Source organism: Lynx canadensis, chromosome E2 (genome assembly GCF_007474595.2).
Source record: "Lynx canadensis isolate LIC74 chromosome E2, mLynCan4.pri.v2, whole genome shotgun sequence".
Lineage (NCBI taxonomy): Eukaryota > Metazoa > Chordata > Mammalia > Carnivora > Felidae > Lynx > Lynx canadensis.
The window spans coordinates 4902594-4929987 of NC_044317.1; the positions used below are offsets into that span (position 1 = coordinate 4902594).

At 47.0% G+C, this 27394-nt stretch overlaps 1 protein-coding gene across 1 annotated transcript in view; it reads right to left on the reverse strand.

The window, feature by feature from the left end:
• The window catches only part of CDH13 (cadherin 13), a 1031871-nt gene that overhangs the window by 17749 nt on the left and 986728 nt on the right, over nt 1-27394 (reverse strand). The window contains exon 11 of the mRNA XM_030298915.2: nt 15500-15642. Within this exon, the coding sequence (XP_030154775.1) occupies nt 15500-15642 (143 nt within the window). The remainder of the gene's footprint in view (nt 1-15499; nt 15643-27394) is intronic.

The following is a 27394-nucleotide window of genomic DNA, read 5'->3' on the forward strand; positions in this document are numbered from 1 at the left end:
CCGCTCAGAGCCCGGAGCCTGTTTCAGATTCTGTGTCTCCCTCTCTCTCTGCCCCTCCCCTGTTCATGCTCTGTCTCTCTCTGTCTCAAAAATAAATAAACGTTAAAAAAAAAAAAAGAAATGTGTAATTACTTTGAGCTTGGCTTTCCACTGTCAGCTTGTCTTTGGTAGAATTTCTTAATTGGAAAATTATTTTTCTTTTTTTTTATTGAATAAGTGAGCATCTCAGAGGAATCCATTATATTTTTTTCCACTCTGAATATATCATGAATATATTCCACTCTGAATATATCATGATGAAGTGACATCATTTGGAAGAATGGATGAGAAGGCATTAGGAGATAGCTCCAGGGGCCCCGCAAATATGGGAGCTTCTGGGTTTCGGCAAAAATCCCTCTCCCCTTCTCATCCCTTTCTACTGGCCATCGTCAGTCCCCAGCGGCCTACTCAGCAGGACCAAATGTCAGCACCAAAGCATGGGTGAGAAATCCTCTCCTGTGGATTTTCGATTTCAGTAGGGAAAAAGCTTCAATTTGAGCAAAACTCCCAGGATGTGGAGCTAGAACTATGATTCCTCTTCCTTGCAGCCCCCCTCCGCCAGGAGCCCATGGGCCATGTTCTCAGGGTAGCTTCTTTAAGGATCAGAGGACATTCATCCTCTGGAGGGATCACCTGTGGTTGCCGGGGCTCCCGTCTTCATAGGTTAGAAGATAGAAAGGCCCCTGAGAGATGGACCATTCCTAGCAGTGGATTTTAAATGGAATGAGAGGTGGGTCCTCCTTTGGGAGTTTGGTGAAGGCCATGGTCCTGCTTCCAGAGAAAGGCACCTACATTCACAGAAGGTATTGCAGACCTTGTAAGTACAGCTGTAAGTTCAGGCAGCTGGTCTGGGATACCTCTGTTCGTGAGTATTTTATTTTGTTTTACTCAGAATCCTGACCAAATAGGATTTCCACTATAGCCAAAAAATACTGATTTTCCTGATAGATTCCATTATTTAGACGCCAGATGTGTGTGTGTGTGTGTGTGTGTGTGTGTGTGTGTGTGTGTGTATGTATAATTTATGTAGCTACATATCTATACATCATCTACATATCTATATATCTTATTGGTAAGAGACACAACTAAAAACAAAGTGTAGGGGCAACTGGGTGGCTTAGTAGGTTACATGTCTGAGTCTGGCTCAGGTCATGATCTCACAGTTTGGTTCCTGAGATCAAACCCCACATTGGTCTCTGTGCTGACGGCTCAGAGCCTGGAGCCTGCTTCAAATTCTGTGTCTCCCTCTCTCTCTGCCTCTCTCTCAAAAATAAATAAGCATTAAAAAAACCCACATAGTGTAATCCTAATTAAAATATCTATAATTAGAAAAAGATTAGAAAGAAATATACCAAACCTAGTGATTTTTGCTCCAGGTAATTAACATTAAAATAATACTTTAAAATTTTTTCTTTATAGCAACTATGTCCATTGTAATAATCAGAAACAGAAACGTAAATTCAAAAGTTATACAGAGGTTTAAAAATATTTTGGCAACTCTTTCTTTTCTCTCACTCCTTTGTTTTTATGACGAATTGATATTTGGTATATTTACAGGGTTGGGTTTACCCCTACCACCTAATTTTAGAACCTTTCCATCACTCCAAAAAGGAAGCTGGGGCCCACTTGTACTTAACTCTTCATACCTAACTTCCAGCTCTAGGCAACCACTGATCTACTTTCTTTCTCTACAGATTCATGTTTTCTGGACGTTTCTATAAATGGAATCGTAGAGTAAGTGGCCTTCCCTGTCTGGCCTCTTTCACTTGGCATCATGGGTTTGAAGTTCATCCATGTTGTCGCAGGAATCACTTCCTTTTTTTTTTTTTTTTTTAATTTTTTTTTTTCAATGTTTATTTATTTTTGGGACAGAGAGAGACAGAGCATGAACGGGGGAGGGGCAGAGAGAGAGGGAGACACAGCATCGGAAACAGGCTCCAGGCTCTGAGCCATCAACCCAGAGCCCGATGCGGGGCTCGAACTCACAGACCGCGAGATCATGACCTGGCTGAAGTCGGACGCTTAACCGACTGCGCCACCCAGGCGCCCCTGGAATCACTTCCTTTTTATGGCTGAATGCTACTGCATTCCAAGGCCAGACCGTGTTTTGATGGACATTTGGGTTGTTGGCGCTCTTGGTCTGATATGAATCATGCCACTGTGAACACGGGCATAGAAGGGATGTTTTTCCCCTGCTGCAGTGCTCCAAATGTGTGTCCTCAAGAGCGTCCCCTTGGAAGAGTAGGGTCCCTGGTCTCACCACAGTGGGACGGGCTGGCTTCATACACACAGACCACCGGGATCTGGACAAGAACTTTCAGAACTAGCTCTGCAAAGTACAGGGAGGTGGTAGGTTTTTCTAGTCCCTGGTCTCACGTCGTCCCTGAGCTGGGTCTAGAGGCATGCAGCATGGCCCCTACCTTGGGACTCATGAGTGGGAGTGATTTTCGATGGGGAATAGTGTGTAAAGTGAGTTTGCCTATGTGAAGAATAAAATGCAGGGAGAGAGAGAGAGACAGGGGAGAAAAGCAGGAAGCTTATTCCTGAGCCCCGTGGGCTCTGAGCATCAGGACTGTTCTCCGGCCTGGTACTCAGTAGATTTTTTGAGTTAACTTAGGTTGACCGGAAAGAGCTAATGATGAATTGCTCTTTGCGTACATGTAGCATATATGGCTACATTTCCATAGGTTTCCAGCTCTATCTTGCTTCTATTCTGAGAGCAGTAATGACCTTGTCTATAGTCTCGTCCTTCCTCGTCCCCGCTAGAGGAGAAATAAAGGGTGCATTGGATGGGCTCTGTGAAACTGGGGCTGAGGGTAGGGAGTCCACGCCAGGGTCAAGGAGAGAGACCTCAGATGATGCGTCAAGAAGCTTGAGGACCCAATTTTGGGAGGAAAATCAGGAAGATGGGTCAATGTGAGAGGAGCCCAAGTTCAGATGTGGGCTCCTGAGAGAAGGAAGGCACCCCAGCTGGTTTCTGAGGCTTGTTTTCAGGGGCAAGAGGTGTGTGGGTGGCCATCTACTCTAAGTTCTCCCCGTGTTCCTGGGCTTCTGCTGAACCCTCACTAAGCAGCTATGAGCAAAGAAATGCCACATCTATTTCTTCATATGAACAGGGCTCTACCGTACCTTCGCCTTTGCTTAGAAGTGAGAGCGAACCCCGCTTCCTCTAAATAAGATTATCCTTTGTATTGTTTTCCTCAGCTGATGTTGTGTCTGCGGTGGCTTCTCAGTGTCACTATTTACGTATCTGTTTTGGGCTGTGCCCCATAAGCCAAGAATCTCGTCGCTTTCAAATCCATAAGCATTTAAAAAAATGGCTGTGTTAATGCAGAGCTTGCCAGTTCCATTTTGCACTCTGAAAAATTTAATAGCAAACCAACCCCAAACCCGGTCAGAAAATAGGTTTGCAAAATACAATGGCAGGTTTCCACGTGTAATGCTTCACGTGCACCTGAGGCAATTATTCACATAACTCAACCTTAAACATGCCTGGAGTTGGAGACAGTAATCTGCAGTCTGAGTGGTTCGTAAAGAATTCAACACTTTGGTCTTTTGTTTGTTTGTTTGTTTCCATTCTGCTAAGTTCAGAGGAAAAAAGGGGAAGAGTTGATTTGGAGGCTGTGGTGAAACAGGAATGCCTCTTTTCATTCATTCAGTCAGCAACCATTTACTGGGGACTCTGCCCCGTGCGTGCCCGGCCGGATCTGCGCGGAAATCAACAGCTCGGATGCCGGCTCTGGAGATGCTAACGGTGTGGCAGGAACGGATACGGACACCGATGCGGGACAGCACGGTAAAGTGGGGAAAGACATGAGGATAAGGTGTCGTGGAAGCTTGTGGCATGGAATAACTTACTGCCTGGTGGCAGATCGGAAGGCTTTGTGAAGAGACAGCATTTGTGCGTGCAGGAACTGAGAATACTTTTGGAGAGGGAGCGGTTGTTCTGGAAGGAGGAAGTCGTGGGGCTGTTTTGTGGGAAGGTCAGGAGAATGGCTTTGATCAAGGCAGACGATGCTGCAGGCATGGGAGGAGGGGACTTGAATGAGGCACGAGGACGCAGGAAGACAGCTGGGCGCCAGCGCGGTTGGGATGTGGGGTCACGGGCTGGACCCAGGAGCGGGGTTAGGGGTGGTGGTGGAGGGGCATCAGGGGAATGGGTTCCAGCTGGGGGTGGGGGCTGTGCAGCCGGCTTTGCTATTCCCCAAAATGGGAAATGGGGATACAGAGGAGAATCAGCTAAGAGACGCTTCTGCGGGATGAACCGCGCTGGCAAAGATGGGCATCGCAGGCAGTATTTTAATGCCCAAATCAGTTTCTTTTCCCCAATGAATGTGTGAAAACATTGTGCTTAAGACAGTTGATTTGGCTGCTCAACATGGAGATGTCCTTCTGTCGGGGAGATGAATCTCCCCTTAAATCTTAAATTTCCCCATAAGGCAGAGGTACGATGCCCATGTGGAAGGCGGCATGTTTTGGCCAATTTTCTGATTTAGAGCGCTACTCTGAGTGGAGGACTCTGTGGCCCATCCCTTCCCTGGAAAAGTGCTCAGACCACCACCAGGGTGGTCATCAGGTGGCACTTCCTAGCTGGCCTCAGACATGGGTGATTCTGCAATGATAAGGTTAGAAAATCAGTCAGTAACTCGGTCCAAGTCCATTGACTTAAACATCTGCTAGGTGTTTACTAGATGCCAGAATTTTGCATTCATGATTTCCAGTCCTTATAACAACCCAGCAGGTGGGGAGTCTCAGACCAATCGTGGTCCACCGAGGTTGGGGGGCTGGCTTATTTCCAGGTGTCGCAGAGCACTGGGCCGCCACTCTCTCCACAGACCGCGCATGCTGTCAATAAATGGCCACGATCTCCGTCTCTCTATTACCAGATCTCCGGGCTTTTTTATCGGGCCATTTTGTCAGTGACAAAATTGTAGCTAGTATTTTCAACGTGATTGATATTTTGCTGGTACTTGAAATAACGAGGAATGATGGCTGGGTCTTCAATTTATTTTTCTTCCTCAATTACTATAACAGCTGAGATAAGGGGTGTTAAACTGGCTTAATTGGGTTGCCATCATAACTAATGGCTTGATTTTATCCAAACTAGCATATTTTAAGCAGAATTAATCTAAAGGATCTTACTACACCCCCCATGCAATCTACAACTTGGTGGACGTACAAAAAGAAAGACCACGAATCCGAGGCATCTGTCTGAAGTTCAGGTCTCCCCACCCCCTGTTGGAAGCTGGTATTATTTGGTAGTTATTTCCCTATGGAGCCAGATGACACTTTTTTTCTCTTTTAATCAATCTAAATGTACTTTGCACAATATTTCAATTTTGAGTCAACTGGCATTATCAGCACATCTATTATACAGGGAATGAGGGAAAAGGCAGGTCGAGACATGATAGATCTTAGCCTATGAAAAATCATTATCTCAGTGTATTCCATTTTAATCTTATAGCTGGTCTGCCTGCTTCTATATCTGTGTCTTCTTGGGAACCCACATCGCATTTTTCACCGGCAGACTCCAATACGCTTTCTATGAGTCGCTAAGTCATGAGAACGTGCGGCCGAATTTAATGATAATTTGGCTTGTTTTTACACTACCATTCCCCTGTTCTCCAGAATGAAAATAGATGGGGAACGGGACACTCTGATAATCATAGAAAGACTTAATCTGGATGCTAGAGATAGTATGGGCTTCCCGGCTTGAACTGTCTCATATGCGCTGAGCTCGAGGAAGAACCTGAACCGATCTCCCCCCCACCCCCGCCCCCACCGTCCCCTTTGTTTTCTTTAAACTCTCTCCATAGTGTGGGCGCTGGGGGCAAGGCCACTTGGACTTTACTGAAGCAAAATATTTGCCTTTCGTGTGTGGCGTCACAATTTAGATCTTCTCGGAGGGCAGAAGAACCATTGAATAACCATCAAGGGACGCTGAGCCCTGTACAATTTCAGGAATAAAGATGAGGTTATAGGTAAGAGGGAGGCAGGAGGGTCAACCCAGCAGAATTCGGAGCAAAAGGCTGTAAGCTGGAAATCAGCAGCCGGCTAGGCCGTGCCTGCCCATGACCATCCCCCGTGGGATTCCAGAGCTCTTAGGAGAAATTGCCTGTGACAGTTTTCAGCCCACATAAGACAGTGAGACTAACATTTGACCTTTCTGGTGATTACCTGAGCAGGAGCGACAATCACACAGGGATTTACCCGGTGCTAATTGCTGCCGGTTTGCTCCATTGTCAGCACATCCTCCAAAGGGATTCCATCTTACGGCGTTCCAGAATGTTCTCTCTCCACCTTGGTGTTTTCCTTAACAGTTGTTATCCGCCCCCAGCAATTTTGGCAGGCCAGCAATTTTGTGTTCGTTGAAGTCTTTAACAGAAGGGTTCGCGTACTCTGAAGGCACGACCTTAACCTTTTCAGAAAATCTGGACCACATAAGGTAAATGATGATATTCATCTCCAAAGATAAAATGCTTGCCAACGTGAAAGGTCATGCCTTATTAATCTGTAGGATTAAGGGCTTTATTCTTCCAATCACTTAACTGCAGCTGCTTCTGCTTTCGCAAAACAGAAGCATTTCACTTATAATTTAGGAACCGTGTTGTTAGGTAATTTGCAACTCATTAAAATTGATAATAGTTTATGAAAAGTGCCTTGTACATCCTTGACTGCTCTGTGGGTTACAACCTAACCTTTATCCATGGGGAGGGACCAGAGTGCCTTTCTTCCCCATGGGCGGGGTCAATATCACTGTGAAGCATGATTCCAGAATCCATCTAGACTGGCTTTGGGGCCCCATGCTAAGGTCCAAAGAGCTTTTCATCACTGTTAACCACAGAACAGGTCTCCAGCTCTGCTTCTGAGTGTATTTTTAAATTCCCCCATCCTGATCTCATAGTCTCTAGTCTCTAAGAGGTACCTAAAAGAAAATTCTCTTGTGGTGCTGCCTTGTCATTGTTCTCAACTGCGTCAGCAGAGCTGTGTGTAGTAAGTTAAGGTAGCAAAGCATTGTGCGGACCTGAGAATGTGAGCTTTGCTCTGTTCCCTCTGACATCCTGCCACTCATCTTTCCTGGAGTATCAGCCCATCAGCAGCTGAGACTGTCCTTCTATAGAACCGTAGGGTGCTGAGAGCCTACCTTTAGGGGAAACAGGTACTTGGAGAATACATGAATGGTTACAGCTCTCCGGGGGAAGGTGCTGCAGTCCAGGTACACACTCTCTGTGTAGTCATGCATTTTTTTTTTTTTTTTGGCGTTAAGTTTTAATTGAAATATTAGGAACACTCGTATTTCTATAAATACACAGCTTAAAGGGTTTTCACAATCTGAACCCACCGACGTCGTCCAATATTACAGGGTCAAGAAAGACATCCAGCAGGTAATCTAGCAGTGATGACTGGCTCTGCCTGGGTTTGAGCTTTATGTGCATGGAACCATTCAGGATGTGGTCTTCCGATCTGGCTTTGTTTGGCTCAATCTTATGTTTGCGAGATTCGTCCGTGTTGCTGCGAATAGTTGCAGATCGTTCCTTCTCAATGTTGTACGGTCTCAATTGTGTAAATGACCCCACTTTACTTACTGCATTCTTATCGGGCATTTGAGTAGTTTCCAGTTTGAGGGCTATTATGGATAGCGCTGTTATTAACATTCTGGCACATGCATTTTGGTGAACTATCCATATTTCTGTTGGATATATAGCTAAGTGTGTCATTCCTCAATCGTAGGGTGTACATTGGTCACCCTTAGCTGATACTTTCCGTGTCCAAAGTGTTTGTACCTGGTTGGCTTTCCACCAGCTGGATGTGAGGCTCCTGATGATTTCACATCCTTGCCAACACTCGGCATGTTCCATGTGACCAGTTCAGCTCTTTGGTAGGTGGGTCACTGTATTGCATTTCATCGTATGTCTTTGACTGGTTTGTATTTTAATTTCTTTCTGCATAATTTAATTTTTATTTCTTTGAGTCACGGAGTTGTTTATCTCTTCCATGTTTATTGGCATTTATATATCCTCTGTTGTGAAGTACCCACTCAAGTTCCTTCCCTATCCTGTGTTGGGCTGTGTCTTTTGCTTACAGATTATAGGATTTCTTTGTATTGTAAATATCTTCTCTGGGGGTTACCTGTTTCCTTTCTTTTTTCTTTTTTTGCCAGAGTTTTTTTTTTTTAAGTTTACTTTTTTATTTTGAGGTAGAGAGAGAGTGTGAGATAGGGAAGGGCAGAGAGAGAGAATCGTAAGCAGGCTCCGCACTGTTAGCACAGAGCCCGATGCGGGGCTTGAACTCACAAACCATGAGATCATGACCTGAGCCGAAATCAAGAGTTGGATGCTTAACCGACTGAGCCACCCAGGCGCCCCACCTTTTTACTTTCTTAATGATATCCTTTGATGAACTGAACTTGTGAATTTTAACATCACCTGCCATGTTTTCCTTTTTAAGGTGAATACTTTTGTGTCCCACTTAAAAAAATAGGCAAAGGCCTATGTCAAGGACACCAGTATGTTTTTCTCTAAAAGATGTATTATTTTACCTTTCATATTTTGGCCTGTAATATATTTAGAACTCATTACTGTATATCGTCTAAGAGAAGAGTTAGGATACACTTTTGTTTTTCATATGTGTATTCAATTAACCCCGCATTTTTATTGCAGAGACCATGCTTTCTTGTCTCCAACCACCGTGTCCTTGTCACAAACAGGGACTGTGTGTGTATCTGCTATTAAACTCTAAACTCTCTATTCTACTTCATCAGTCTGTTTTTTTCTGTCTGTGTGCAACCACCACAATTGTAACTACTATTGTTTTCTAATAGGTCTGAATATAGAAGAGCATAAGTCTGCCACCTTATTCTTCAAGGTTGCCTTGGCTAATTTTAACCCCTTATATTTCCATATGAATTTTATAATCCATTTCTTCTCCTTCACCTCAAAACAAAGACCTAGGATTCTGCTTGGTATCATGTTGAATCCTTTAGGTCAGTTTGGAGAGAATTTACATTTCAATAGCATTGACCTTCTAATCCATGAACATGGTATGTCTCTCTATTTAATAGAGTTAAAAATTCTCTTAGTAGTGAATTTTAGTTTTCGATACAGCGTCTTTCTGCTGTGTCCTCACATGGCAGGGGTGGGGGCAGAGGAGCTCTCTGGGGTCTCTTTTAGAAGAGTATTAATCCCACTTATCTGCTTCCATTTGCATGACCTGGGCACCTCCCAAAGGCCCAACCCCTAGATGCCATCACACGAGAGATTAGGTTTCAACATATGAATACTGGGGGTACACAAACATTCAGTCTATAGCACCAGCCATCCCATACTCCAATGCTTTATATCTTTAAACATACAGCCATTCTCTCCTTAAGACATTTGCCAGGTTTTAACGTGGGTTTGCTTCCTCTGTGAGGTCTTTCTTTCAGTGAGACCCCAGGAGATTTCACCCGGTCCTTTACAGGGCATTTGTCCGTGGGGGGAAAAGCAGCCATGTGTTTAAGCACCCTCAGGTTTTCACTTTGTCACATAGGCTCCATGTGACTGTTATGAGCATTTCTGGTTTATTTCCCTTCATCTTGGGCCCTCCGTCTGGGTCAAGCCTGACCCTCACCCAGAATCAGAAAAGACCCTCAGAGAGAAGAAATGGCTGGCTACCTTACACTTTTTAAAGAATGTTCTTCCCTCTTTGGTATTTTCACTGTTTGAGGCTTCATGGCTTCTGCAGCTCTCTGACACCTTTACCATTAAGTATCTTTTGGGGCACCTGGGTGGCTCAGTTGGTTTAGCATCTGACTTTGACTCAGGTCATGATGTCACCGTTCATGAGTTCGAGCCCTGCGTTGGGCTCTGTGCTGACAGCTTAGAGCCTGGATCCTCCTTTGGATTCTGTGTCTCCCTCCATCTGCCCCTCCTTTGAGCTAGCTCGCTCCTTCCCTCTCTCCCTCTCTCTCAAAACTAAACATTAAAAAAAAGATGAAGACTTTGGGGGAGGGACTAAAGTCTGAAGTTGTAATCTATCCTGATTTTCCTGGGTTTTGCACTATTACATGCTACCTGGAAGGCCCTACAGACATACCTTTTATCAACATGTTTGGATATAAATTCCTGAGGGACTCCTTGTTTAGAGAAAATAATTTTATTTTGCTTTAGCTTTCCTAGGTTATATGACAAAAAAAAAATCTTTGTTCTTTCAGTCCATCAAATACATTGAATGTCTGTAAGTTAAATAAAATCAAATGCTTACTTTGTGTAAAATGGAGACATCAATTAAACTCTTAACTTTGATTTAATAGGTAAATGTTACTGTTTCCTGGTTAAACATAATACCTAGAGATAAGTTTTCGGTGAGCGACAAAAAGGAGACTTTACACCAAAGTTCCTTTGATTTATGAGTTCTTTTTAAATTTATGTTCTTTTTGCTCTAAGTCTTTTGGGCCTTGTTCGAGATTATCATCTCTAATGACGGTTCTGTGTATTAATGCCAACCTGTTTTCCATTTATCATTACATCTTCAGGGATATTTCATTCTTTTGGAAACATCTGTGACACTGGATTTTGAAAATACTTGTTTGATATTAGTATGAAAAGAATTAGACAAGAAGTAGATTTCACATCGTATTTTTCTTGAGGACCATTCTTGGTTCCATTCTTTCCTTTCTATAACCTCCACTGGGGTGAGATTAACATGTAATGAACATTTCATATGGCTTTTGATGGTGAGTGTAGAGGGCACAGCACATTGCTCTCTCATTTCTTTTTAAGTTTATTTTTTTATTTTGAGAGAGAGAGAGAGCACATGTGCATGTGTGAGTGGGGGAAGAGCAGAGAGAAAGAGAGAGAGAAAGAGAAAGAGAGAATCCCAAGCAGGTTCCACACTGTCAGCACAGAGCCCAGTGCGGGGCTTGAACTCACACACCACGAGATCACGACCTGAGCCAAACAAGAGTCGGACACTTAACTACCCAGGTGCCCCCACTTTCTCACTTCTCACAACAACCCTCTTTAAAAAAATTTTTTTTGATGTTTATTTTGAGAGAGAGAGAGAGAGCGTGAGCAGGGGAGGGGGAGAGAGAGAGAGAGGGAGACACAGAATCTGAAGCAGGTTCCAGGCTCTGAGATGTCAGCATAGAGCCTGACATGGGGCGCAAACCCATGAATCACGAGATCATGACCTGAGCCAAGGTTGGACAACTAACCGACTGAGCCACCCAGGTGCCCCAATAATCTCACAACAATCTTCTAAATAGGAATTACCTTCCTTACTTTATGGAAATAGAACCTGAGTTGCAGAGTCTATAGGCAGCTTTCCTAGTCACACCTAATTTTTCTGGAAAAAATTAAAGTGTACTTCACTTCTAGTTTTCTTTTTTTGATGAATAACTGTGTAAAATATTTCAAGGCAATGACAACTCTATTTGCTGTATTTCAACCTTTCTTCATGCTGTTCTTAGCTGAGAATTTTCTCTACAAGTACAGATACTTTTGGTAGCACAGAACTCTGAAATCATTACTTTAGCGGATCTATAATTGATACTTTTTATTCAAACAGCATTTTAAACTTTCTTGGTTTCTTGTCACCCACTGTTGATGCCCTTAACACTCCCGTCTAGACCTGTTCCTTCTACAAAACTTACCTGTTCTGATGGCTCCCATCTCTTTTGCGTGGGTGGCTCTCTAAGAAAAACCTCCTCACCTCTCTTCCCGTCCCAATTTGCCAGCTTCTCATGAGACATCACCTCCACATCCCCCCCCCCCCCCCCCCCCCCCCCAATAAAGACAACCTGGGAAGAACCCTTTGAAACCTGTTCCATTTCAATGGAATACTCATTCCTGGTTTCTGGATTAGAAATCTGATATCACCTTTCAGTATTTTATGTTAAGTATGTATTTGTTTCCCTCTAGGCATTTTCTAGACTCATCCTTTCTGGTCCATTTCTATTGTCACCAGGCACACCCTGATGCCTGCAACTAACAAACTGGCAATGGCTGTCAACATTTTTCCTGACTCTAGGCTCACTCCATCTAAACCGACCTCGCCGCTTGGGCATTGGCCCACGCTCTTACCCTGATTTCTGCCACAGCTTTAGGAGGCCTCCTTGCCTCCCCCCTCATCATTGGAGGCAGTTTCTATACAGCCATAGGGGTTATCTTTCTAATGCACAAGGGTTATTCTGGAGGCAAGGAAGCAACGTAATCAAATCAAACACCTTGGCATAGCATATAGAGCATTTCAGGATCTGTTTCAGGATCCAGTCCACAGATATGTGAGTGCCTGCTCTAAACCAGGCACTGTGGTAGCAGCCAAACATTCAACACAAGAGCTGACACCAACCTTAGAGCAGTGGGTGCCTGGCCATTTCTCTGCTCCTAGCTTTGCATATATGGAACCTACCAATCTAGCCTTTTCAGTGTCTCACATATTCGTATTCTTTCAGGCTTCTACTAGAATGTGTTCCTTTTTCCAATCAACAAAACGAAAAGGCTGCATGCTGACTGGGAGAAGATATTTGCAAAGGACATATCCAGTAAAGGGTGAGTACCCAAATATATAAATAACTGATATAACTCAACACCCCCCAAAATAAATAATCCAATTAAAAAGCGGGTAGCAGACACGAACAGACATTTCCCCAAGGAAGATATACAGATGGCCAACAGATACGTGAAAAGATGTTCAGCGTCACTTATCGTCAGGGAAATGCAAATCAAAACCACAATGAGATGTCACCTTGCACCTGTCAGAATGGGTAAACTCAAAAACACAAGAAACCGTAAATGTTGGGTCGAATGTGGAGAGAAAGGAACCCTCTTGTACTGTGGGTGGGAATGCAAACTGGTGCAGCCACTCTGGAAAACAGTATGGAGGTTCCTCAGAAAGTTAAAAATACAACTACCCTACAACCCAGCAATTGCACTACTAGGCATTTATCTACCGGATACAGCTGTGCTGTTTCGAAGGGACACATGCACCCCCATGTTTATAGCAGCACTATCGACAGTAGCCGAAGTATGGAAAGAGCCCAAATGTCCTTTGGTGGATGAATGGATAAAGAAAATGTGGTATATATATATATATATATATATATATATATATATATGCGCAATGGAGTATTACTTGGCAATCAAAAAGAATGAAATCTTGCCATTTGCAACTATATGGATGGAACTGGAGGGTATTATGCTAAGCGAAGAAGTCAGTCAGACTTCACTCATATGAGGACTTTAAGAGACAAAACAGATGAACATAAGGGAAGGGAAACAAAAATAATAAAAAAACAGGGAAGGGGACAAAACAGAAGAGACTCATAAATATGGAGAACAAACTGAGGGCTACGGGAGGTGTGGTGGGAGGGGGGATGGGCTAAATGGGGAAGGGGCTTAAGGAATCTACTCCTGAAATCACTGTTGCCCTAGATGCTAATTTGGATGTAAATTTAAAAAAATAAAAAAATAAATAAATACCGGGAATGGGATTACAGAACTGTGTTGCTTTTCCTCAACTCCTCCTTCATCACTCCGTAGGGATCCCCTTGACCAAGAAGCTCCCTGTGACCAGCACGAAGGCTGGACAAGGGCCCCCTCTGGGCTTAGGTCCATCACAACAGTTATGACATTGCACTGTGGTCTTCTTATTGGCCTATCTCCCCAAATCACTCATTAGCTCATGGAACACAAGGCCCAGGCATTATTCAACTCTGGATCCCCCGGACCAAGCCCGGCGTCTGTGGACGAATGTCTGTGTGCTACGTCATCGTGCCATTTCCTCCTCAAGAACCCATGGGGTCTTTTGGCTGCCGCCTCTGTGAAATGACTCGTCTGGATGTTGAGACGCTTTGAAGATATGACTCTGCGGCTTCCATCCAAACAGGTTTCCACTTGTTCACTCACAGTGGATGTACCGCTTCTCTCTCCCTTTCTTACCGCCCGCACCACACTCCCTCCTGGTCTTGGTTCCTCTGCTCTGGGTTCTCGGGCACCTTTACCTCCTACCCTGCCACGGACGCAAATCCTACCTGCCCTCCAAGGCCAAACTCAAAGGCTGGCTTCACCGTGAAGCCCTGTCTGCCTATCATACACCACGCCGACCGTGCCCTTCTCAGACACCTGATCCCGTAGGCGGCTCGCACGTCAGTACCTAGCACACGGAGACGGAGTCTGAGAGTTCTTAGTTCACCTGTTATCGAGTGTAACGAAGGGCACGTAAAAGGCCCTGTGAATACTCATTTTGATATATGGGACTCCAAACTGAAGCTTGGGCCACGAACGGCGGGCTTTTGAGAATAAGAGGGAGAGCAAACCTTCTCAGGTGATTGATACGATAGACATCTCATCTTCACCAGCTTAACCTCCAAACTGGCTCTGACCCTCCCCCCCCCCACCATCTCAGCCAGTGGCAGCTGCTGTTAGCTTTGCGTGTGAAACACAGAGACTATCTCCAGAATCTGACCTCTTCTCTTCTCCTCTCCCATTCCGGGTCCAAGCGCCCGTCATGCCTACATGGTCACCAGTCTCCTAAGAGGTCTCTGTACTTGTGTCCTTGTCCCCCACGTCTGCTCTCAACAGGGCAGCACGGTCCTGTCACACTGAACCTTACCCGGCCCTTGGCGACGGCGTCCCATTGCACACACAGTGAAATCGGAGGGTGGTGTAGGGCGACCCCCTTCCTGTCCCGCCCACTCTCTCTGGTCCAACCCTCTTGGCCCTCTGGCTCCTCCCTTAGAGAACTTCAGGGCTCCCTTCTCCACTGTCTTCATGTTTCTACTCCAATGTCACTGCTCCAGGGGGGCCCCCGAGGGCTGCCTCTTGAGAACTTCAGGACCCTGTCATCCACAATCTCTTCTGCGTTTCCTTGTTTCATACATAAATAGTACGTTCTCATCCCCCCAACCCCCAAAGCGTACTACGTATTTTACTCAATTTTCTTCCTTTCTCTGTGAGCGTATCAGCGGCACAAGGAGAGTGGGTTTTGTGTGTTTGCTGCTTTATCCCCAGCATCCAGAAGGGAGTTTGGTACCTGGATGTTGCATTATTAGCTTCTGAATGAACAGCAATTGTTCTGCGATTATGAAGCTCCTCGCTGAGTGCACCTGATGTCTTTCCATGGTCTCCTGTGATAACAGGATAAAAGCTGCAGGGGCAATTCAGTCGCCAGGTTTGGCGAGGCCCTCTGGGACAGCATGATGCCAAGACAAAGGACTTCAACGTGCCTTCCTGGCCCTGGCGCCTACCCCGGACGAAGCACAGTGAGCTCACCACTCTGACCTCTGACTGGACAAAGACCGGAGAACCCGGCGTATTACTGACTCGCCGTGGGTTTATGCGTTTACTTTCCCCGCCCCCACCCCCCCACATTTGTATTCTTCCCAAGAACACCTCCAGGTGTTATGAGAGGAAATGTAACACGCGAAAATACACTTACCGCTGAGACGTATACACTTGGTGGCCCTTTAAAAATTACTCACCACTGTCGATTGCCAGGAAGAGGGCAGCATACACGCTGTTGTGGACGAATGGCGACTCACGGTCCAGCACTGCCGTGGTGTCAACGGTCCCATTGATGGGGTTGATATTCAGCCAGCCGGCTGGGTCCTTGTAAACGGAATACCTGGAAGAAAATCCCAAACAACATCATATTACACTCAGCACAGATTCAAGAAATGTTCACTGAGTACTGGGCACAAGCTCTCACGCTAGGTGCCTGGGAGAGAGGGAGAGAGAGAGAGAGAGAGAGAGAGAGAGAAAGAGAGTGAGAGTGAGCACACAAGCAGGGGTGGGGGGTGGTGCAGAGGGAGAGGGAAAGAGAATCCCAAGCAGGCTTCGCACTGTCAGCATAGAGCCCAGCCCAGGGGCTGGATCTCACAAACATGTGGGATCGTGACTTGAGCCGAAATCAAGTGTCCATGGCTTAAGTGACTGAGCCACCCAGGCACCCCAGGTGCCAGGTAATTCTTGTTTTGTGTGTTTTTTTTTTAAATTTTTAAATGTTTATTTATTTCTGAGACAGAGAGAGACAGAGCATGAGTGGGGGAGGGGCAGAGACAGAGGGAGACACAGAATCCGAAGCAGGCTCCAGGCTCTGAGCTGTCAGCAGAGCCCGATGGGGGGCTCGAACCCGCGAACCGCGAGATCATGACCTGAGCCGAAGTCGGACGCTTAACCAACTGAGCCACCCAGGTGCTCCTGGGAAATTCTTAATACGACCCCCAAAACATCATTACAGTTAGAGTTGTTCATTTAAAAAATGACGGCTGACCAACTCTGTGCTGAATATTTGGTGCGCGCACCACCTTTGTGCCTCACAACAAGCCTGTGAGGAGAGAGCTCGTATCTGCCGGGTTCTCAAAGAGGCAGCGTTCACGGCCATCCAAGTCCGGTTGTGTTTCTTTTATACCCTGGGTGTGTCCCTGTGCAGAGCCGGTGGGAGAATCCCTACCGTGGAGATACAGGTAGGACCCATGGACGCCTGGAGGCAACAGCCATTACCTCTGATGGAGGGTAACCCTGGGGACCTCACAGAAGATGTAGCGTCTGAACCAAGGCCGGAGGAAAGGGTGGGGTGCTGTCAGAGATTGAGAGGGCAGACAGGTCAGGAAGAGAGAACAAAACGAATTAACACATGGAACAGAGAGATTCACTATGTAGCAGGATCCTTGCACAGAGACTCGTGACACTGAGGCTTTTCTTTCCAGGAAGCAACTTTATTCGTGCCAGCACGGCTCAGTTGGGTTCGTACCCGAAGAACTGAGCCCCAAATACCACATCCTGTATTTTTTATACATTTTCTATTTCTTCGTCTCTCATATATGGTAACGCACAAACATGCAGTCTGATTAAGTGGTCTCATGTTACAATGTCGTGAGGGATATTGTCATGTACGCGTGTAGCCAGGTTGCCTTGAGTTTTTTTTTCCCCCTCCCCATAAGGAGGGGACCCTACCACAACTAGAGAATAAGCTCCACAAAAGCAAGGACATCTGTCTGCTGTCATGACAACAGCTCTGAAAACATTGCTCAGCACATACACAACACTCAATAGACAGCTGCTGAGTGAATGAGTGTTTAGGTGTCAGAAGGTGGATGGTTGTGGTCTGAACATACCTTCTCCAGGGGACACTGAAAGGAAATGAGTTTAGATAGATTATAAAGACCCTGAACCACTGTTGTAAGGGGTTTGGATTCTGGATAATGGGAAACCTTCAAAGAATTAAAAAATGTTAGTATTTTTTGAGGGTTTTGTAAAAGTAACCCATTCTCATTCTAAGAAGTTCAAACCAAATGTGCATTAGGTAAGAAATGAAAATCCCACCTACCAGGGAGATTCTAACTGAACAGGACTCTGATTTCTTTGAACCAAGGGGCTTGGGTAAAGGGGGACTATCCCAGTGACACATGGCAATTTCTCCAATCACTCTGATAGCCGAGCCAGAGAGATGCTTGTGTTTTCCTGCCATTCCCCACCAATCTTTGGAATATATGCCCCTGAAGAGACATGAAAACTGATAGGTCATCAGTCAGGCAAAGGTGCCTGAAGTCGATCATCTCTGCCCTATACTGCCGGTTTTGGTTCTGAGAATGTTTAAAACCTGGTTGAAGCATTAAGAGTTTGGGGCAAATTGCCGTCTTTGTCTTGACAGTGGAAAAGACGTCGCATCTTAATCCTGGGGACCTGTGAATGTTACCTTATGTGGCAAAAACCTTGCAGGGCTAATAGAGTGGAGGATCTGGAGGTGGGGAGGTGATTTTGGATCACTGGGACTATCTGCAACCACAGGTGTCCTTTTAGGAGGGAAGCAGAGAGAGATGTGAGACACAGAGCAGAGAGCTAAAGCCCCCGTGACCGTGGACGCAGGGACTGGAGTGTTGCAAAGGAGCCTTCCCTGGTGTTTTCAGAGGGAATGTGGCCCAGCTTGATTTTGGCCCAGTGAGGCCGGCTACGGGTGTTTCGGACTCCAGAACTGGGGAAGAATCAATTTCTAGCCCCACCAATTTTGTGGTGATTTGTTATAGCAATTTGTTACGATCATTTGTTATGGTGATGATAGGAAACTAAGACAGTGGGTATGACATCCCCACTTACAGACGAGGACACTGAAGAACAGAGCACACACCTACCGAGGTCATAGAGTCAGAACGCGACCCAGAGCCCCGGCTCTGAACCCCCACTCTAAGCTGTTTCCCAGCTAACTTGCTAAAGCGTGGTCAAAAGATACTTGCTGAGGTCTAAGAACGAGTTATCTCCAAGGAAAGAGCGAGGATGACTCCGAGGGTAGTGGGTTGCTTCTTCGTGAGGAGGCGAGACTCAAGGAGCTGTCCACACGTGTGTGGCCAAGGAGAAGGGGAGCTGCCATTCCTGACTTGGAGGCGATCTTGGGGACCAGGCAATGTGACTGCTATCCGAGGGAGGCTGTGGTCACAGAGCGGAGGGGTGCTCAGCCTGGGGCCTTGAGAAGGGAGCTGAGGAATGAGAAACCACCGGAACAGCCTCCAGGAGACACGCAGCACCGCACACGTGGTCCCAGCGTGACCACCAGTTAGGGAGACCCTCCCGCTTGCTCCCAGGTCTCTGTTGCAGTCTCAGCACCAGCCCCTGGACGTCCCCGGGCTTCCGCTGGGCACCGACAGACCCTCCAACACAGCGTCTCACTTTAGTTCAGAGAGAAGGACTCTGGTTTACTACAGTCCCTTGTGAATTTGGGGTCCCGTGAACAGAACTGAGCACCTCTGTGTGCACCAGTCAAATCAAATCACATTTTTATTTTGCAAAAGTAGATGAGCCAGACCCTGGACTGCTGAGCAACACCAGGGGTGAGCCTTGCTCATGCTTCCTACAAGGCATCAGGTCTGGTCTTTCTAGAACAACCTCAGGGGTGCAGTGCCCACTTAATCATGATAAACTGAGTGTTTACTATGCACCAGGCACTTTTCTAGGACTGCCCTGTATCTACTCTTTCAGTCTCACATCAACCCTGAGAGGCTGATAATATTATTATTCCCATTTCACAGACGGGGAAACTGATGAGATGCTGGATGCTATAGATCTTTTCATGGTCTTACTTTTTTTTCTACTAAACTCCAGCCTGTAGATGTCTTAGTTCTCGCAGAACTCTTATCATTTAAAATCTACTATGCACTTCACTTAATTTTATTTTTAATGTTTATTTTTGAGAGATAGAGAGTGCGAGCAGGAGAGGGGCAGAGAGAGAGGGAGACACAGAATCCGAAGCAGCTCCAGGCTCTGAGCCGTCAGCACAGGGCCCGACGCGGGGCTCGAACCCACGAACCGCGAGATCATGACCTGAGCCGAAGTCGGACGCTCAACCGACTGAGCCACCCAGTCGGTCCTGCTTGTGTGTTTTTAAGAAACCTTAAGTAGAATTTTTATTATATTTTTATTATAGTTGAACATCTGACTTCGGCTCAGGTCATGATCTCGAGGTTTGTGAGTTCGAGCCCCGCGTGGGGCTCTGTGCTGACGGTTCAGAGCCTGGAGCCTGCTTCCGATTCTGTGTCTCCTTCTCTCTCTGCCTCTCCCCTGCTTGTGCTGTCCCCTAAAATAATTAACTATAAAAAGATAACATAAAAACATCTGTCGCTCTTTTCGACATCGATTTATATCTCCACCTGCAAACTTCTACTTGTCTTCAAAGACCAGGCTGAAATGTCCCTTTTTGGTCATTCTGTAAGAGCTCCCCAGTAAGAATTAGTCACTTCCTCTTCTAGGTCTTTGCTGGGCACAACCATAGAGTAAAAAGCCTGTTGGAGATAATAGGGGCCCTTGCAGGTCCGCTACTTTCATCAAAGTCCACTTCAAGACGTCAGGACGAAGTTCAAGTGCCATACTAGCACATACTGACTGTGCCCGGCCCTGTGCCCAGGTCGTCAGAGTCAGCACCAGGCTCAGTTTTGGGGTTCCCAGCAACCAGATGAAGTTGGCATCATCCCTGTTTTACGGACGAGCTCACCAAGGTTCAGAGAGGCTTAGCAACTTGCCCAAAGCAGCACAGCCAAGAGGTGGCAAGAAGTGTTCCCAGCAGGTGACAAGTTCACGGTGGATCCAGGAGTGATTTCAGATAGTTCAATATTTGAGATAATGAAAAATTTAAATGGACCGTATTTTATTCCCTGATGACTCAAATCAGAGTTTAGAAGGTAAATAAAAATGAATTAAATGATCTAGGCTTTTCATGTTGGCAAAGAAACAATACTCTTTGTTTCTCGCTCAGTTGTGGTCTTGGTCTCCTGATGCTGCAGTTTCACAGGACGATGGACATTTCTGCTTCTTCTCTTAGATAAGGAGTTCTATTCAGTGGAAAGCTTTACAGACGTGAACTTGGAAGCTGGCCCCGGTGCAGTCAGCCTGACCCCGTCACCCTCCCAGAGAAAGCAAGGGCCTGAGCGTTTTACATGATAGCTACTCACGATTTTTCTTCCTTAAAAAAGCAATCATGTATCCATTGCTGCGGCTGTTTTCTTGTGGTGTCACATGGCCTTTAATTTTGTCTCCCTCTATTATTTATTTTGTTTGGCGTCTCTTCCCATCGGAGGCCTTGGGGAGGCATGCCCTTGTCCCGGGTCTCCACGATGCCAGCTTGCTGTTTCTACTCAGAATCCCAGCCACGGACAGAGGACAGGGGCCACCCCACTGACTGAGCCCAACGTCGTGTTACCCTGTGCCCGCACAATGCAAGCCGAGAGCTGCGTGCCAGAGCCTGAGGGTAGGTGTGATTTTCCCCAACCCTAGAGCTTTCCACCCCACAGGGGTGAGCAGCTCGAGACCAGCAGCCAAGCCGCTTTTCCACTTCCTGGGTGATGGGCCCTTTTGTCAGATCAGCCCTTCTGACCAATTCGCCAGACGCTCTATGTAAATTTCTGACATTTTCAAAGCTGTCTTTTTAATAAACCTTTTGGTATAAAAACACCAGCGTGCAAGATGTTTTCCGTGCTTTTAGGCCTGAAAGATGCATACGGCTTATTAAATTGGAATTTCCGGGCAATTTATCTGTAATGTGAACTTTGCTTGTTACAGGGGAAGAAAAATCAAATTAAAAACGGGACTCATTTCAGTCTGTAATGTAGCTTCTCAGGAGCTGCTCGAGTGCTTGCGGAGATTTGGCCTTTTCTGGGTGTCGGCCTCGGCCGACATGGGGCAGGATAATTAGGATCAGACCGTGAGGGGACGTGGGGTGGGGCATGTCTGACCATGCTTGGGCCCTGCACCTCTCCTGGGAAGCAGGCTTACTGTCAGCAGGGCCCCAGCGGAGCGGGAAGGAAACTGCCAGGCCAGAGGCCAGGGCCCGGTATTTCCTGAAAAGGATTTCCAGAGCTTGGGCTGCCCGGCTCAGACCCTCATGGGGCCCTGGTAGCAATGGGGAGGAGGCAGAGACTCACAAGGTTCGGCAAGTCTCTTCTGTAAGCTTCTTGGGTTCTTTCTGTGACACGAGGGATCTACATTTGTTCAGCACGGACACCAAAACCACACGGGTTATCACGGCCTTCCTTTTGTGTTAGACTTAAAAATGTTACAAAGCAATATACTATTAGTACAGGAATACCCAAGAGGACCAATGCCATATAGTAGAGCACCAGAAGTGGGCCAGTTATGTAGACAGGTTGACAAACAGATACAGATGTGGACACAGATATCGACTATAATATGTATCTACCATCTATAATCGCTAAATCGAGATCTATCAATCTATCTAGACAGACATTTTATATATACATATATGTACGCATAGCCATATATATGTTTGAAAATTTGCTATTGGCTATAGATGGCGTGTTAGATTGTTTGGAAAAGCTAGATCATTCAATAGACTCGGTTGACTCGTTATCCATTTGGCAAAAAATAAGCTGGGTATCTTTCTGACGTATTTATTGGACCCTCGGGCATATTAGAATATAGGTGAATGTATACAGAGAGGTCTGGGTGTCTATTTACAGACAGGTAGCACGGATCACTTGGGGAAGGAGACTTGGGCTGGGGCTGGTGTCAGAGGAAGTCAGTCCAGGATCCCCCAGGGCTTTGTACATATACGATAGAGAAGCACTTGCCCAGAGCAAACACTCACGGGGACCCGTCAGAAATATCCTGGCTGGTATCATGTATCGTAGGGAGGGTGGGTTTTTTTAGACCTACACATGAGTCTCACTGTAGTTCACTCTCAAAGAGGGGCCGGCAAGGATGGGAGGGCCTAGAAAAGGAAAGCTAGGAAGTGAAGAACACAGAGGCATTTTATATTCCTACCGATGGAATATTCGTCCTGAAGGAGGCAAAGAGCCTGTAAAACCACGGGGAAGGAAGGAAGCAGGAGGCATACCTTCAGCCCCCCACTTAACTCCAACCCAACGGGCCCCCTGTGTCAGATGAAATACCTGCTCGGGTGATTCAAATCAACGCCTTTCCTTAAAAACAGAACTAGAAAGCAATAGAATTCCCAGCTGAAGGAAGTGCGTGGTTTTGAAATGGTTCACGTAGCTCTGGCTGTCAGTGCAAAGGAAAGGCCGTATTTCCAATCTCCCGACCAAAATACACAGAGCAGACTAAAGGGCCAGCGAATCTGACAATCCTGGTTGAGTTAGGCAGCCAAAGCCCATCACAGTTCAGGGCTTGTGGAGAGCCCAGGGGCAGAGCCAAAGACACCAGTCTCCGTAACAGGAAGAAGTTTACAAGGAAGGGGAGAACGCCACAACTGGCAGATGTGGACAAGAGGAGTCGCCCACTGGGTGGCCTGGGCAAGGAAGACAGGGCTAGAGCTTGCCCAGCCTGGCATGGGGCATTGGGCGTCCACGGCCCAGTAACAGCTGGGAACAGGGTAGGAGCTCTGGGCACCTCTCAACCCTTCCCTGGAGCCCCCCTCTCCCCAGTATGCTAGAGTTCCTGGCGGAATCTCGTGGCCATCCTGCATGGGGCTCTACCAGATTCCAGTTCTGACCATCATGTTCTCTTGGAGGCTGCCATCTTTAGGTGGCATGAGGGCAAGGCTTGGTTAGTTCTCTCCAGACATTGTGACCCCTACCATGACAATAGGCAAGGCACAGCCATACCCAAGGAGGTCACCTTCTGCCCCTGCAGTGGACCAAAGTGGGTTTGGTGTGAGTCCGTTATCTCTGGGCTGTTACAGGAAGTAAGAGGTAAGACGCTAGGGATCATTGTTTGCTTGGACCACAGCACTGTACCTCTTGGCTTCTATTCTCCTTAGTACAATCCGTTCTCCAAAGAGCAACCAGGGTGACCGTTTTCAGTTTTACATCACATCGTGTGAGTCTTTGCTCAATGACTTCCCATGGGGCAGAGAATAAAACCCAAACTCCTGGCCATAACATCCAAGGCCCTAACTCCCCACACTCATTTCCAAATGATTTCCTTGCCCTCCCGCCGTTTGGAGGCATACGGGCTTCCTTTGGTTCCTTGAAAACACCAAATTCATTCTAGCCTCAAGATTTTCCATTTGCCTCATGGAATGTAGCCGCTTTAGATGTCCTCATGCGTGTCTCACCACCGCTGAGGGTTCAGCCCAAACACTGAGACCTCTCTGTGCCCGGAGAGACCGCTGTAAGTGCTCTATCTGAAGTCTGTCTCCTTACCTGGCTGGCTTCCCAGCATATCGTGTAAGCTCCCTGGGGGGGTAGTGACTGTATCAATCTTACCCAACTCTCTGGGTCTAGTACCTAGAAGACTGCTTGGCACCCATGGTGTAGGTTGAACGGATGAATGAATGAATCAGAGTACGAGCCTTCCTCAACATCCTTTGACTGCCCCATGTCCTGGGTGACCCAGAGTTTTAAAGGAATTTTGCCCTGAGGTGCCTGTCCGTCCCTTCCCCATGGACAGACCTCTCTCTAGAGAAGGTCGCTAGACCATCCCTCTCTCATGACAGCCAAACTCCCCCCTAAATGCTGCTCCAGACGCCCCTTCGGTGCCAGCTTCCAGAGCCCTCTCCCGGGAGTCACGCAGAACACGCTCAATTCCCCAGCAACGAGGTGTGACAGCACATGTGAGGTGCTGTCCCCCAGGGATGCTTGCTAGAGACCCGGTGTCCAGGGTTTTCCTGGTGGAGGGGGGCAGTGCCGGTCCTGCAGGCACCCTCTGCCTGGCATGCAGCGAAATCGCTGTGTTCCGGAAGGACACCAACTGCTCAGCATAAGCCATATTTGTTTACACAGACACTTCAGGCACAGGGGAGCCACTCCTGCCACTGAGGGTGGCGAGAACCCTCCAGAAATCCAAGTTTTCAAGCACCAGTGGGGAGCCAACCCAGTAAGCAGACCTTTCTGGAGACCACGGACTCAGGCTTGCTGTGTGTTAACTCTTCTCTGCACGGTGCGTGCTCAGAACAGGGAAACTGACAGATCAAAAGAGATTCGACTCGTTTTTAGAAATCATGTACTTTCTAGTTCTCCTACCACCTTAATTCTAGAGGCCATGTATATATATATATAGAAGGAAGCTGGACGTCACAAAGGAACGTGTGTTGATAGGTGGCTCCAACCCCTCTCATGTTCACCTAAGGACACACTGACTAGGTCTCGTGTGTTCACTGCAGAAAATTCAGGCAAAACAGACGAGCAAAAAAGACTACCGTGCAAACCACCCTGGTCTACCTTCAGAAACAAGCACCATTCGAATTTTGGTCCGGAGGCTTCCAGCCTATGTAGACATATACACGCACACACATGCACGTTTCTAATGTGACCCCACTGCTCACTCACTCATTCTGAGTAAATATTTACCGAGTGCCCCAAGTACCAGGCACCAAGCTTGGTTTCGAGTCCGCAGCGGTGGATTCCCTGCTTTTCTGGAACTTCTACTCCAGCGGGCGGAGAGGATCTTGCTTAGTAACTGCACAAATGGCTATTTCGTTACACTTGTGAGGAGGGTGGCGAAGGCAGTATTCACATAACACGTTGCGTTTTGTGCTATGAGGGTTTTCTATCTTCAGTGTTTCTTTTCTGTTGTATCTGGAATGGGGAGTCCGCGTTCGTTGATCAACAAGGTGATGCCACAGGATGTATGCACATGATTGGACGTCATTCACTGCCCATCGACCTGGGAGGTAGATATCATCACCCCCATTTTATGGATGAGGAAACAAAGGCTCAGATGGGCCAGCAGCTCACTCATATCATGTGGCTCTTTTGAAAAATTATTCATTCATTCATTCTTTCTTTGGAAGTAGCCTCCATGCCCACCATGGGGTCCAAACTCACCACCTCGAGATCCAGAGTCACAAGCTCTACTCACTGAGCCAGCCAGGTAGCCCTCCACCAGCCAGGTGGCCCCTCGTGTGGCTTTTAAATGGCAGAATGGTGGCTCCAGTGCAGATCTGTCTCCTGAACATAGTCACTATGTTTTGTTGGCCTTGGAAGTAGCCCATGGGGGGTCGGGAATTTCCTATGCCATTGGCTCTCCAATCTTGGCATATATCAGAGTTACTGGGCTTGTTGGGTATGAGAGGGCCTTCTCATTTTTACCAAGCCCTCCAGCTAGTTCTGGCTCACCAAAGCTTGAGAGCCACCGTTCTGTGAATCATGATCAAACACAGAGCTGTGCCCCGGGCTGTGTCCTGTGGTTGGGCTTTCCCTCCAGTGGGGTAGGTGGGGGGGGGAGGGGGGGCTCGGAGCTCCGTGAGCTTGCAACTCCAGGATGGTAGCATTTCTTAAGAAAAATCCCAAACACACACACACACACACACACACACACACACACACCCAAACTATTAAATTGACATAACCCTTTCTTAAAATCCTGTTTATAAAAAGAATCATACACATTCAAGAAAGGCTTATTACCATAATAGAGCACCTGTGGGTGACTATAATACATTCATCACTAGAAATTCTCAACTAGTATGGGCTTAAACTGTTCTTTGATTGGGAGGCTCATACTGACAACTGCTAAGTTAAAGTAAGACCCGCCTCGGGGACAAACGTCTCAGCTGTGACGGGGAGATCTGCAGGAGCTGAGGTCTGTCCGTGATGTACTCTAATCAACATGCACACTCAGGCACTTTCTGCTTTCACTAGTTGGGGAGAGAGGGGCCGGCTGCCGCGAACAAAAGCACTACTGAGTGATTGCTCACCAATCGGGGGTGCGCCTGCAGGGGACCCCTTTCCTGCCCACTCCCGACCTGCTCCTCGGTTGTGACGCCCCCCTCCCAGCCCCTCCCCCCCCCCCCCCCCCCCCCCCCCCCCGGGAGCTAGCAGCTTGCTGGTCATCACGTCCTTCGTCTCTGATACGCCCTCACCACCTGTTCTGGGAGAGACAGGTCCGTCCGCTTAGTTTCTCCCAGCAAAGGTCGTGCTCTGGTCTGAGGCCACTGATCCTTCGCTGTAATTTATAGCGGCTGTGATGGGACCTTTAGGGCCTGTGACAGGACGTTGCTGTGACTAGGCTCTTTCTAGTTGGGGCTTCATCCCCATTGCTGAAAAAAGGCACGAAGTCCTCCGACCGCTGCTGGCTGCTTATGGACGTTTTCAAGGCGCCTTGCGTTACTGCCTCGAGCCAAACTGATGGCAGGGAAATACAGAGCAATAGAGCAAACCAGAGTCAACCTGGGAAGCCAGGGATTTAACAATGTTGGAAAAGTCAGGGACGTGGGACCCTGATGTGGTGACTGAATATGTGCCTTCATTTAACAAACTGGGACCTCAGAAACTCAGGATTTCTGAAACCCAAGGACCCTCTGGTCAACTCTAGATGAAAACACGAGTTACCATCTCCAATGTTGGTAAAAATATTAAACGGATGCTTTAAAAATGTAGCCACAAGATGGCTTCCATTATTAATTTATCGTGATCACTGTCATGAATTTCATCACTAACGATCAAGCCTGGCTCCTTCTACATGCATGGTCAGGGCCACGTTAAATTTCCCGCCTCTGTGCGTCCATGTCAGGGGGCTTTTCCCAAGCACTAGAAACCGCGCTCAGAAATGAACAGAATGACTTGAGAGCTCGGTGCAAGCTGATAGGATGTAACCTTTCCTTGGTGTAAGGATATTGACACTTCTTTGCTCATTACAGTGATGATCTGTCTGTGTCCCTGGGTCCGAGAGTGCAAATGTACACAAGGCTTGTGTGGGTTGTTCATCATCTGAGGGTCCCACGGGCAGCGTCATGAGGGGACTCCTGGCCACGTCTGTCACTCTCTGTAACATCCCACCCGGCTTAACTGCGGTCAGCAGACTTAGCACGTCAGTATCAGTGACCAGAAACATCCAAGCACTACATGAGTCCCGCATGGGGGACACATGGTCATCTCACAAAAGATGCAGGGGCCACGAGGAGACATCAACCCATGTTGGACTGTGTAGGGACCCCAATAAAACCCAGGATAAGCAAAGAAAGGTGAAGTAGA